This window comes from Miniopterus natalensis, chromosome 12 (genome assembly GCF_054644295.1).
Source record: "Miniopterus natalensis isolate mMinNat1 chromosome 12, mMinNat1.hap1, whole genome shotgun sequence".
NCBI classification, from domain to species: domain Eukaryota; kingdom Metazoa; phylum Chordata; class Mammalia; order Chiroptera; family Miniopteridae; genus Miniopterus; species Miniopterus natalensis.
Window position 1 is genome coordinate 43,394,560 of NC_142092.1, and position 13,017 is coordinate 43,407,576.

Here is a 13,017-nt window from a genome sequence, read left to right on the forward strand (position 1 = left end):
TGGGGTGGAGAGGGTATCCTGGATTATTTTGGTCACCTCAATGTATTCACAAGGGTCCTCACAAGGAAGAGAGGGAGAGAGGAGAGTCAGAGCCAGAGGAGATGTGACAGTAGAAACAGTGATGTCCTCACTGATGGGGCAATGAGCCAAGGAATGCAGGCCAACCCCAGAGGCTGGAAAACACAGGGAATGGATCGTCCCCTGGACCACTAGAAGGAGCACCATCTTGACTTTAGACCAGACTCATTTTTGTACACTGGCCTCCAGAACTGTAAGTCAGTAAATTTGTGTTGTTGGAAGTCACAAAGGTCACTGTAATCTCTTAGCTCAGGAATAGGAAACTAATACAGATCAAGGAGAAAAACAAGACATAGTACGCATACAAATTATTTTGGATTTTTATATCAAAATTAAGAACTGCAAACAAAATAGAAAGAGCAATGGATTCACTGTATTTTGCATCCTTTTGTCACTTTTGAGCTTCAGCAGAAAATGTTCTTATCCAAATGCTGTGGGTGACTCTGAGTCAGTGAGACGGCTGAAGAGCACAGCACATATTACAGATGATAAGCCATGACCAGGGGAAGCAAGACCCTGAGGGGCTCAGGCAAGGCCAGGCCCTAGAGGATCTTGCTTTCCCTGGTCACTGCATGCGGATGGCCAGAGCACATCCTAAAATGTTTCTAGAAAAGCCTCGATGTTCCTGGCCACCACACCCAAGCTGGTTGACCTGCAGCCCCACTGGCCGAGATGACCCGGCTGTGCCACAGCACCAACCAATGTGTGTTCATTCTTTCTCCCACTAGCCGGCTGCCAGATCACCAAGACAAGTGTTTTAGAGGCAAGGTTTCATGTAGGCACCTCCTAGAATTAAAATTACTTCAGGGATGCCCACAGTATAGTTGAAGGAAACACCCCAAAGGCCAAAGGAAGCCTGCTTTATTTAATTTACAATGCACAAAATATTTATAGTTCCTCAGACATTTTCATGGCAATAAAAATTACACTTTATGACATAATTATTAATGGTTTGAACAGAAATAAAACCGTATAAACGAAGTATGGCTGATACTATGAAAATGTAAACCATATAAACCAAAATCATAAAGCAATTATTCAATACTCAGAGGCCTACTTATTACATACATAGAAAATTTCTTACACACACGTACAATAAAAGCTCACAAAAAACGATCACTCAGAAGCCGATCACTGTACAAATATGAAAATAAATCTTTGTCTTTAACCTCAATTTTATTTTCAGCAAGAGGGCTGTGCAACTTGAGTTTATGCAAATCACATTTTGTATTAAATAATCAAGTGTCACAGATGTCATACAAAGCAGGAAGTGGAAAAAATAAATTATGAAAATGCATGAGGCTAAAAGTTAATAGTACAAAACGTCTCCTTCTCCAACATTCTCTTCTATAATGAAATTAAAATATTATCCAATGTGTCAGGACACACAAAAAAGGAACATAGTATAATCACTTTTAAAAAATCACTTTTTAAAAGCTCAAAGGCAAAATTCACACAAGATGAGTTGTCTGCATAGAAATATGCAATGTACCTAATTAAGTCTAAGTTAAAAATATGCAATACAGTCTTGTGCCACACGTAAGAACAGGCCAAAAAGGTGACGGTGGTCCCATAAGGTCGTAAAGGATTATAAGCAAGAAGTTTTATTTGAAATGTTGAAAGAAAAGGCTGGGCCGACTTGGACGTTGAATTTACTGCTAGCTCTGGGTGGTTTAAATAAAGGGGAGGCTCAGCATGCTGTGCACGACTTGTACACGCCGAGCGCCCGCACACACACAGACACACACACACTCCTGTGCACAAACGCAACTTCCCTCCCAGTCCAGCAGTCCAGCCCCCCCCCCCCCCCCCCCCCCGCCCCGGCTCGCTCTCCCTCTCTCCCTTTCATCATTTCTCCTCTCAAGCTTTCTCTCTCGGGGTCTCTTCTGACCTCTGCTCTCCCTTTCTCTCCCCTCTCCTTCTGTCTCTGCTTCCCCCCTCCTTCCTCCACAGCCCCCCTCCACCGGTCCCCCAACTCGTGCACGTGGGCACACATTTATCTTTTATACTGTGTTTTTACTGTACCTTTTCTCTTTAGAGGTGTTAAGGTACACAAATACTTACCAAAATATTTATCTGTGTTTGAACAAAGGTGACTTTTGTGTAATCTAATCAATTTGGGTGTGCTGGCCATACAATTCAGAAGCAAAGGCCCAGACAATCTTCTGTATCAAAGGTGTACTCATATGTACAGACTGTAAGACTAATAGAGACACAGTGGTGGAAAATAAAGGCCACATGATACCCTGAACTAACAGTTTTGTGCAACTGCACCAAACACCTAACAGGAGTCCCATAAACATACATATCAGGTCCGTTCTAATCTGGGCTCCACAGACGTCATCCAGGCAGACACAGTACAGAACTTTCCTCTCACCGAGCCCCAAAATAACCATCACTCCCTCCCTTGCGCAGTTTGACAGTTCCCCACAAGCAAGGCATTCTTTTGGGTCAGAAATATAAACTCTTTTTTCTGGGACCAAAAAAACATAAAGAGGAAACAGGAATCCACAGTAGAGTTGCTATGGATAGAGCCCACTTTCCAGGGAAAAAATTAGATATTAGTAGAGAGAAAGCCTGCTCTCAAAAGCCAAACGATGCCATGGCTACTTATAATCTGTGTAATGTACCTAGTCAATTTTCCTTAAAATAAAAATGAAGCTTGGGGAATTTAAGGTCTGATCATAAAAATCATAAACAGGAGAAAAATTGCTACAATGAGTTGCTTTAATTCAACCAAAGGAATGTCTTTAGCTTACATATAATAACTATTATTTAAGTATTTTTCAGCAAACTACTTGGGGCCTGGACCTTTTCCCTGGTTGGGAATAGCTTAATTGGTTCAGGCCACTGAAGACCAAAAACCAACAACCAGGCTTCGCTGACCCACCCCAGTGTCAGGTGTTGACCCCTTTCACTCTTAGAGACATTGCAATGGGGAAGTGTGGGAGGTATTGCAGGTTCTAGAAGAGCAAGGCCAACTAGGTCTTGGTGAGGATGTCACTAGTCATATTCAACCAAGGACCCTGACTCCTTTCTTAACCACACCATCCTCTCTTTTAACGAGATGCTTTTCCAAGAACCATGCACAATGCTTCCTCCGTTGTTCATCATTTAAGGAAGTGAATGCTGGCAGGTAGAGAGTGGAGCAATTTGCATTCTACTGGAGATCATGCTTTTAAACCACTGGAAGGTTTGAAATAAGCATGCATATTTTCACTTGGCAAAGTGTTAAATAGTTCTAAGGACTAATTATTTTTTAATAAGACATAATTCACATACCATAAAATTCACCCTTTGGAAGTATAAAATTCAGTGGCTTTTAGTGTACTCACAAAGTTGTGCAACCATTAATCCCACAGTACAATTCCAGAACATTCATGTCATCCTTGAAAGACGTCACACACCCATCAGCAGTCACTCTCAGTTCCTCCCTGTCCCCAGCCCCTGGTGGTCACTCACTGGTGTGTTTTTTTTAAGTGAGGAGGACAATCTTCCTGGGCATTGTACTCTCAGTAGTATGGGGCTTTATGTGTGTTTATTAGAACTTTCAACACTGAATTTAAACCATGGACATTGTAAGTTTTCTGAGATTATAAAATACCCTCTTTAATATAGAATTATTTTCATCACAAGAATGTTTTTTTTCTTTATGCATACAAAAATAGATTTTCCTGTCTCTACTGAAGGCTGAAAATTATCATTTTTTCCTCAATAAAATTCTGTTCTTGTTTCAGAAGTGAGAAATCAACACTCCAATATTTTGAAAGTACAAACAACTGGAGTCCTTATTAACCGTGGGTTATCGCACTCTCCTTCCCATGGACAAAAAAAAAAAAAAGTGCTACAGAATGTGAGAGAGGGCAAAGGCTGGCCAGGCCAAGCTGCCCTGTCGTACAGATGAGGGCACAGATCTAACGGGGGCTGGTGACATGTCCAAGACCACAAGCCTAGTTAACAGCAAAGCAAGGATGGTAATCCCCTTTTACCAGTACTCTAGTATTGAATATTTGAAGGAAATGTTGTCATAGGTTATGTCAGCTACGGCATGAATCTTCTATGTGAGTTTCTTCTACAGCTTTGATCTCAGCAATTAAAAAACTTTTACACCCTATCGTTTAAGACTCTGTAAGGGCAAGACAATTATATTTAGCCAGGGAGCCCAAACTATTCATGGAAACATAGCAATGAAGAGTCAAGGTTCTGGAGGGACCCAAGAACACAGTTCAGATCTGCCACACTGTAACTCTCCATGTGACAGTGTCTGTAGGCTGCACCACCCTACATAAGAGGCAAACGAGTCCCACAAATTCTGTGTTCTGGAAAGGAAGACTTCACAGGCCAAGGCGTTTTGGGTTTAACCCTTGCAACAGTTCTTCATGTGGGTTGACTGTTTGGAACTGCTTCCAGTCAGGTTGGTAATGGATTTGCTGTCATCTTCATCAGTCCTTTTTTTCACTTCCCTGGAGAGAGAGAGAGAGAGAGGTAGAGGCAGAGGTAAAAGTAGAGGCAGAGGGACAGAGGGGTTAACTGAGGTATAAACATAAACCACAACTGGCTCTTAGACATAAAAACAGCACCACTGAGCACTTGCCGTGTGCTGTCCGGACACTGTTCCAAATGTTTTATAGGTGTTGACTTATTGAATCCTCACAAGAACCATATGAATTTGCTGTGCCCCATTTTACACTTTATATATGAGGAGTTCCCTTACGTCACACAGCTGGAGAAGTGGCACAGCTGGGATTCACACCATGCAGGCTGGCTCCAGAGCCTGCATTCTGAGCACCTGGCCACAGACTCAGGCATGCACACACTCACGCATGTGTACACAGACCACACGTGCACACACCTGCACACTCAGGCATGCATGCACAGACCCATATGTACACACACCTGCACATACAGACTCCTCTCACTCTCTCCTGTGGTTTCACATGCTTTATAGTCTGTCACACGCACGGCCTACTCCTGAACACCCTGGACCTGGCTCCCGTTCCAGAATGATACTTGCTGACATTCACAAAAGCAATTACGTCTTTATAACCATTCTTGAATTATACAGGATCATGGAAGGAGCAATGGGTGGTTAAAATCCAGAAAACAAAACCTTCCTTTTGTGTCTCTTAAATTTCTTTTAGAATTAACTGTTAGAGGCAACACTGACAAAGGTCTCCATGATCTTATAAAAGAGCAGTGTCCTTCCAAGTGCAGCCACTGGGGGTGCTGGTGAGACATGCAGATCCTGCAGTCACACCTTAGATAAGCAGAAGGACAATCTCTGTGGGGGAGGTGAGTGTGACAGCCAGTCCCCAAGGTGCCTCCAAATGATCCCGCTCTTCCCAGTCAGTGCCTGGCACTTCCCCATTAAGAAGCGGAGCCTTTGCCCCCCTCCCCTGGTCAGGACTGGCTCTGTGATTGCTTAGACCCATGGAATGCCAAAGAAATAGTGTTCTGCGACTTCCAAGCCAGGTGTTAAGAAGGCCTGGCCACTTTGAGCTGCATTTAAGAAATCCAGGGTTCCTCAATGGAGATAGCCCAGCAGAGGGGCCCTGGGGGAGGCAAAGACACAAGGAAGAGCACCCTGGTGGCAGACACCAAGCCTGAGACAGCCCGGTGGCCACCTGAATGCAAACACAGGAGACACCGCAAGTGAGAGCAGTTGAGGAATCTTCCAGCTGAGATCCCACCAATTCTGGTAATTTCAAAATGTAAAAGTGGTTGTGGATTTTAGGTGACTACGTTTGGGGGTGGTTTGTTACAGAGTGGTAGGTACCGGAAATTAATGCCCAGTACAGCAATGCTGTTCAATAGAAATATAAGGTAACTCACACATGTACCATGTACTTTTACATTTTTAGTAGCCACACTAAAACATGCAAAGAGAAACAGGTGAAACTAAATTTATAATGTATTTTACTTAACTCAGTAGAATGTTATCCATTCAGCATATCTATAAAAACATTAATAAGGTACTTCATAACCTTTATAATGTCTTCAAATTCTAGTATTTAATACATGTGGCATATCTGAATTTGGATTAGCCACATTTCAGGTGGCTGGTGGCTACCCATTTGGTCAGCACGGGTCTAGAAGGCTCTAACTTCTGAAAACCACTGCACTGTGAGAAGAACAAAAGGGAAACTAACTCTTGCTGAAGGCCAACTAATAAATGCTGTGCTCCACGTTTTCACATCTGTCTTGTTGAAAACACACAGACACACAGTGTCACACACCTCGACGAGTGACAGGTGGGCACTGTTATCCTCACTTCACAGGTGAGTAACAAAGACTCAGGGAATGGAGGACTATCCACAATTTAATCCCTAACACCCTATGAGACTCATTTCAGATTTCTGACCTCCCGAAATGTAAGATAATTTTTCATTGCTTAAACCACTAGGTTACTGGGAATTTGTCACAGTGACAATACAAAACTAATACAACCTCCAAATGCGGTCATTTGGTCATTTGATAAATGTCCAATTTATGCCCAGCTCTGGGATCCTCATTAGTGAGCTTTGAGGGAGAGCCAGAGGTCTAAATAAATCATTACCAGGTCCCAAGAGAGCTGCTACAGTGTTCTGCAGGGACGCGCAGCATGCTGGGTACAGGGAAAGAAGGCCTCCTGGAGGTAGAGCAAAGCGACCTCTCGACAGAACAGGAATTCACCTTCAATTAATGAGGAAAGGAGAGTCCAGGTGCACGGAACAGCATGCACAAATGCAAAGTGGCACAAAAGAGCTTGGCCCCAACTGGAAACATAGTTCACTGTGTCTACAGATTATCATTCATTTGGGAAGCAAAATAAGACATATGATCAGTAAGGTAGGTGAGGTCAGACAGTGAGAGACAAAACCACTTGCTAAGGAACTCAGACTCTCTGCTGCAGGTAGGATACCTGTGTGGAGTTGTAAGCAAGAAAGTATTCACTGGATTTTATTTATAAATATTACCCTGGTTGCAGGGTGGAGGGTGAACTGATGCTGAAGAAATGCTGAGGCAGAATCTTAGGAGCCTCGTGCACTCAACCCAGGTAAGAAATTCCCAGGTAGGAAATTCTCAGGCCTGAAGCAGATATATATAGATACATACGGAATGAATAAATATGAATAAGCGGATGAATGAGAATATGGGTGGATTCAGGAAAGTCCAGAGAGGTCACTGAATAACCAGGCCCCAGGACCTACTACAGGTAGATGATAAAGGAAGAGAGAAAGGAGTCAAGACTGACTCTAGGTTACTATTATCTAATTATAATTCTGGTAGTTTCCGCAAAAGGTAAGTATATAGTGAATAATGATTTTAAAGAAAAATTAACACTTTAGATTTGGATAATTTGGGTCTGTCATGCTTATGGAATTTCCAGGGGTTGCTGGGAGGGAGTATGATTACGGAATTTTAAAAAGAGGCTGAGGTTAAAATAGAGAATCTGGAAGTCACCAGCTAGAGGTCATTCCAGAAACCATGGGGACGGAAGGCATCAGGCAGAGGGAGACAGAGGAAAGAGGAAGAGTGAGGAACGGACCCCTAAAATTACCAACATTTAAATAGCAAGCCAGTGATTCAGATCAGTCATGCAAAGTCCCAACTGTGCCACTCAGTAGCTGTGTCACTGTAACATTAAGCATTCTAACTCTCAACTTTCTTATCTGTACAAAGGGTACAAGAATCATAGCATCCTTATAAGACAACTCGCATTTCTCCTTTCTGAGAAGTCCAATGGCCTCTATCAGCTACATATCATATGGCTGCCTGGTCATATCTTTTTTTCCCTCTAATGTTAAATTGCATGGCCTCTTTTTCCCTTGTCATCTCTACTGAACCATGTATGGGGCTTTCACATGCTGAGTACTCATCACAATGCAGATATCACTGAACCTGAAAAGCAAATAGTAAGGAGAAAAACAGGCACCCACATCATTCACCTGACCTTCAGTTTCTTTAATCCACCAAAAATAAAGGCATGGCCCACTTCTAGGAAATTAGAAAGATGTGATTCCAAACATCTCAAACAGGTTCAATGCTGGGAAAATTAAACTGCCTCACCAAAAACAACCATATGCCTAACAACAGCATTTTAAATGACCCAATCTTAGAAACAGATTTACACCCGAGGGGTTCAGCAACTGTGCTGAACTGATGATATATCAGCCTGAGCTTCCTGTGTTTTTCTCAAATTTCAGGCCATTGGTCAATTAAATGCCTGTAGCGTCTGAATAAGTTGAAAAACGTTTAAAGCCTGTGGTTCTGTTAATTGCAAATTTACTTGCCAATGGACAATGGTTGGTTGTATGGATGTGGTATCAGTACAATAGGGAAATCACGAAATTGCATTTCTAAAAGAAACTTTTCCTGGGATTGAGAGGTTTTCTAAGAACTAGCAGAGTAACTCAGGTTGTCAACTCAATGTTTGTGGCCTCCCTTCAAAAATGAATCCTTCAGACAATACAAATCCAGAAACCCACCTAGTTCAAGTTTCATGACATGACATGGCGTGAAAGGGACCATGCTAGGAATTGTCTTAAGAGACCTAAATGAAGAACTTACATGTTTTGCATTCTACACAACATACTAAAGGCCGTAAAACTTTTTAAATGTTGACTTAACCTGGGGAGACGATACCATTTCCATTTAAGACTTAGGTACTTTGACAAGCAAATCTGAAGGCAGAGTATAAAGCAAATTACAGTCTTTATATATTTGCTTTCTTTATAATTTTCATATTTAACACATCGCTAATAACTAAACTAGAGACCTCAAACCAAGCCATAAAGCAAAGCAACAATAAAAAAATGCCTTGATCAAGTCACAAGAAGTGCCCTCATTATTGAAATGCTGTGCACACAGGGTTTTAAGTAAACCCCGCCTGTGTGGCAGCTACATCATAAACAGCTGCAGGAGCAAATGGGGACTGCCAGCCTGCAACCTCTCCCATCTTTATGACATAATAAAGAATATCGATCCTGCACTCTGGGTGTGACCACGGCAATTTGGAGTCATTTAACTTTAATGTGACCCTACAAGACAATTCGGCATTAAATGCAATTATATTATCCAATGGAGTAGAGGCTGCTGTGTGTAGAATCAGACTGTCAGAGCTGGAAAGGGCCTGAGAGGTCATTTTCTTCAGCCCCGTCCTTATTTTACAGATTAGAGGTGCCTGCGGGAAGACAGGGACCTGTTCAAGACTTCACAGCTACTCAGGAATAGATCGAAGGCTGGACTTTGAGCCTGTTGACACCACAATCCTCCAACACACCGGGCAGCAGCCCACAGCCATGCAGAGGGCCTGCTCGGCAGCGCCCTTTCCTGCTGGGACAGGGTGGCCGTTCAGCACCACACTGCCTAAGGCCAAGGTGGCACAGAGCCCAGACTTGGGCCCAACCCTGCTCTCAAGACGGGCAGGTCCCTCCCATACCCATCTGCCTCCATGGCACATCATCTCCAACCAGAAATTCTCACGTACATTTTTCAACCTAGCAATTATTCCATGTTCAGTCCATTTCATTGAATCTTACCCCTCCTCATTTACTGAATGGATCCTGTTTGTCCAAAATGGCTGTGCACCCAAAGGTGCATGGAATCCATTATTTCACCTATTTACGAAGGTTTTATTTTGACTCTTGATAAATGTGATTTTAGCTCATGATTCTTCTACTAATTGCAAGCAAAAAAACATGTAATTCACTTGAATTTATACATTTAAATGTTTGTTTGCCTTTTTTCTACCTGTTCTAGGTCATATACAAAGTTAGTACTTCTTCTGTTTTAAACAAAAATGATTTCCAGTGTGGTGGGGGCAGGTGGCTCTCTCTCTGGGATTGATGTCAAAGGAGAAAACGGTCAAAGACTCTGAGTCCAAGCTCAAGGCACCTTCCAGGCCCTGCCACAAACTAATCCTAAGCAGGCCATTTAAGGTCCTAGGGCCCATTTCCTGATCCTCAGGCCAGAGTCTCTCCAGGGCCCCAGGCCAAACCTTCTATTAATAGAATTCTATTCTTGGAAGTACTATAAACATCTAGTCATTAATACAGAAGCAGAATTTAAAAAACTGCGGAGTATTTTAACTGTCAATGTATACTAGCAGAAGAGGCCAATTATCACACGAAAGCTAAGATTCTTGTAAAACATCACAAGTGCTCAGGAAAAGCACCATACACCTAAAATTATGTATTTGCTTTGTCAGCAATTAAAGATCATCGGCCTGGATTTTGTTAAAACACATTTTTATTTTATTTTATTTTATTTTATATTTTATTTTATTTTGGATACTTGGTCCTTTCCCAGTAAAGAATTATCTTTTCATCTGTGGCAGAAAACTAGGCAGAAGATATATAAACATAACAGACAATGTTATTTCCTAAAAATACTCTAAGGATTAAAACACACATTGATATCCAAGTTGCTCAATAATGCAAATAATTCTAATCTACATTCCAAAATGTTATTAACACCATTGCCTTAGCTTAATAATTACCTGTGTAATAAATTTAACAAAGCGCTTCCAACTGGCACGATACACAATTTGTCTTACTGAGGTTTTCTTTCCTTCATGCCAGAGAATGTCATAATACCTATATTCATAATAGTCTCTTGTGTTTAAAATCTGGTTCCTGGAAATGACTTGTACAAGTCAACTATGAGCTTTGTGGCAACATTCTGCAGAAATGTCAGCGACACCTCAGACGCACCTGCTCTGTTTGGCAGTAAAGGTGTTTTGCCAATGTTCACAGCGAACGTGCAGCATTACCAGCATTTATAAAATCTGTGTCTAACTGCTTCTCTAACCACTACTGAAAGAAAAGACAGTGTCTTCCAATGTATAGTCATGCTATGGTCGAGAAGTTTGACATATGAACCAACTAAATGAAAATTCAATCTCATATCCAGTTTTCCCAGTAAGAGACAAAACTTTACCTGGCAAGATGGAGAACAGCTTCCACTACATTCGAACCATCTTTGGCACTTGTTTCACAGAATAATGCCCCATAGGTCTGTGGGACAGAAATAATAGACACTATTAAACAAAGCCTTTGTTTAAGTTTCCTACAGTTTTAGCATATATATCAATAAATATAATAATAAAAATAATTTCATGTCTAATGACTAGCAGCTAAGAAATTGGATTCAGAGTTTCAATAATTAAAAAGAAATGACTAGCCCTGGCCAGTTTTGCTCAGTGGTTAGACAGTCAACCCATGGGCTGAAGGGTCCCGAGTTCTATTCCAGTCAAGGGCATGTACGTTGGTTGCAGGCTCGATTCCCAGCCCTGGTCGGGGTGTATGTGGGAGGCAACCAATCGATGGGTCTCTCTCACATCGATGTTTCTCTCTCTCTCCCTCTCCCTCCACTCTCTCTGAAAAGCAATGGAAAAAATAGCCTCAGGTGAGGGTTAAAGAAAACAAAAAAGGAAACGAAAAGAAATAACTAGTGTGAGCCTTGTGATGAGGGAAACAGTTCCTAGTCAAGGTAGTGTTGAGTTTGCATTAAAAAACTTACAACACAAAATTTCATGTTTTAAGGTGCTTACTTCCAATAGTCACACGCATGCTACCCAATGTTCGCTATCAAATCATCTGAGACAGATAAAAATGATAGCTTAAGGAAACCACTGAGGAATTAAAAGTCCATCAAAATTCTGCCTCCTTTTGGCCAGCAGCTAACACACGTCCCCTTTCACACTATCATTTCCTATCCAAGATTCAGCAGCCTGCATGTTGCTAAAACCAACGAGCATTTTCTAGTCTTCTATTATTCAACCTTCCAGAGGTTTTGCGTGTGATCACGGATCCTGTCGCTCTCCTGCTGCAAACCCTCCACGCTTCCTTTCTACTTCAAGTTCAAATGCTTGACAATGGCCAACAAGATCTAGCTTGTATGAGGCCCCAGCCACACTGGGGGACCTTTATCCACAAGCCCCGAATCCACCGAAAAATCTATTAGAAAATCACAAAATGAATGGATTTCTAGTAGAAATGGGCAGTACTGCTGCCGAGTTCTATAGCCATGATGCTGTGGGGAGAAGCAGAGAACGCCTCTGAGGAAACAGGAGGGTGTAAGTGAGGGGGTGCATAAGCAAACCCTGGAAACCAGGAAATCCTGGGGAGGGAATAGCGCTGGAGTGCGGACAGGAAAGATGAGATCTCTGATGTGGCGGGTGGGACAGCCTGACAGGTGGATTACATGCATTCAATGTTTGTCGCCCCCAGACAATAAACTACGGGAGGACAAGGGCTGTCTGTTTTGTTCTCTGTTGTTTGCTCAACACACAATGAAGTGCTTGTCACGTGGTGGAGACAATTAAATGTGTGTTGAATGAATCTCTTCTGTATTCATTGTCTAGTTTTGATGTTTATCATATTTGGCTCCCAGTCCTAAAAAATAAAACAAGAACGATCTCCCAACTCAGAATAGTGAAATTCAAACTTCTTTTTAAAGTACATATGGATATGCTACCGAGAAGTCCTTTCATGGTGCTGACGGCAGACAACAATGACAGCAATGTCACGTCAGGCTGTTAGGTCTGAACTTCTTATCTGACCCAAGGTGCATCTGATTCCCTGTAGGCTAGGACAAGTCATAAGGGGGCCACGCAGCATTCTGACACAGTGGTAATAATGGGAGGGTAAACACTGCCCACAGTAATCGTTTGGACAGGAGTGAGCGCCATCCTCTACACCAGGGGTGGGGGGCATCCGGCCCACAAAAGCATTTGGTCTGGCCCTGCCAAGGCAACCGCAGGCAGGACTCAAAACTCAATAAATCCAGGAGCTTTCCTCATAGCTAATTTTTAAGTTGATAATTTTGTATGGTCTGCAAATGATGTTATAAATATCCAAAGGCCCTTGGAAGAAAAAAGGCTCCCCACTCCTGCTCTACACAAATGCAAAACCGAAAATAATTTTAGACTATTCCAACTAAACACAAACCTTACAG

The 13,017-nt window shown here is 42.2% G+C and overlaps 1 protein-coding gene across 1 annotated transcript in view; it reads right to left on the reverse strand.

Moving 5' to 3' along the window:
• Positions 1-3,661: 3,661 nt before the first annotated feature.
• RASEF (RAS and EF-hand domain containing) overlaps positions 3,662-13,017 on the reverse strand; it is a 53,831-nt gene continuing 44,475 nt past the window's right edge. Inside the window, exons 16-17 of the mRNA XM_016222792.2 lie at positions 10,999-11,075; positions 3,662-4,541 (exon numbers count right to left, since the gene is read on the reverse strand). Of these exons, the coding sequence (XP_016078278.2) occupies positions 4,436-4,541; positions 10,999-11,075 (183 nt within the window). The 3' untranslated portion in view covers positions 3,662-4,435. The remainder of the gene's footprint in view (positions 4,542-10,998; positions 11,076-13,017) is intronic.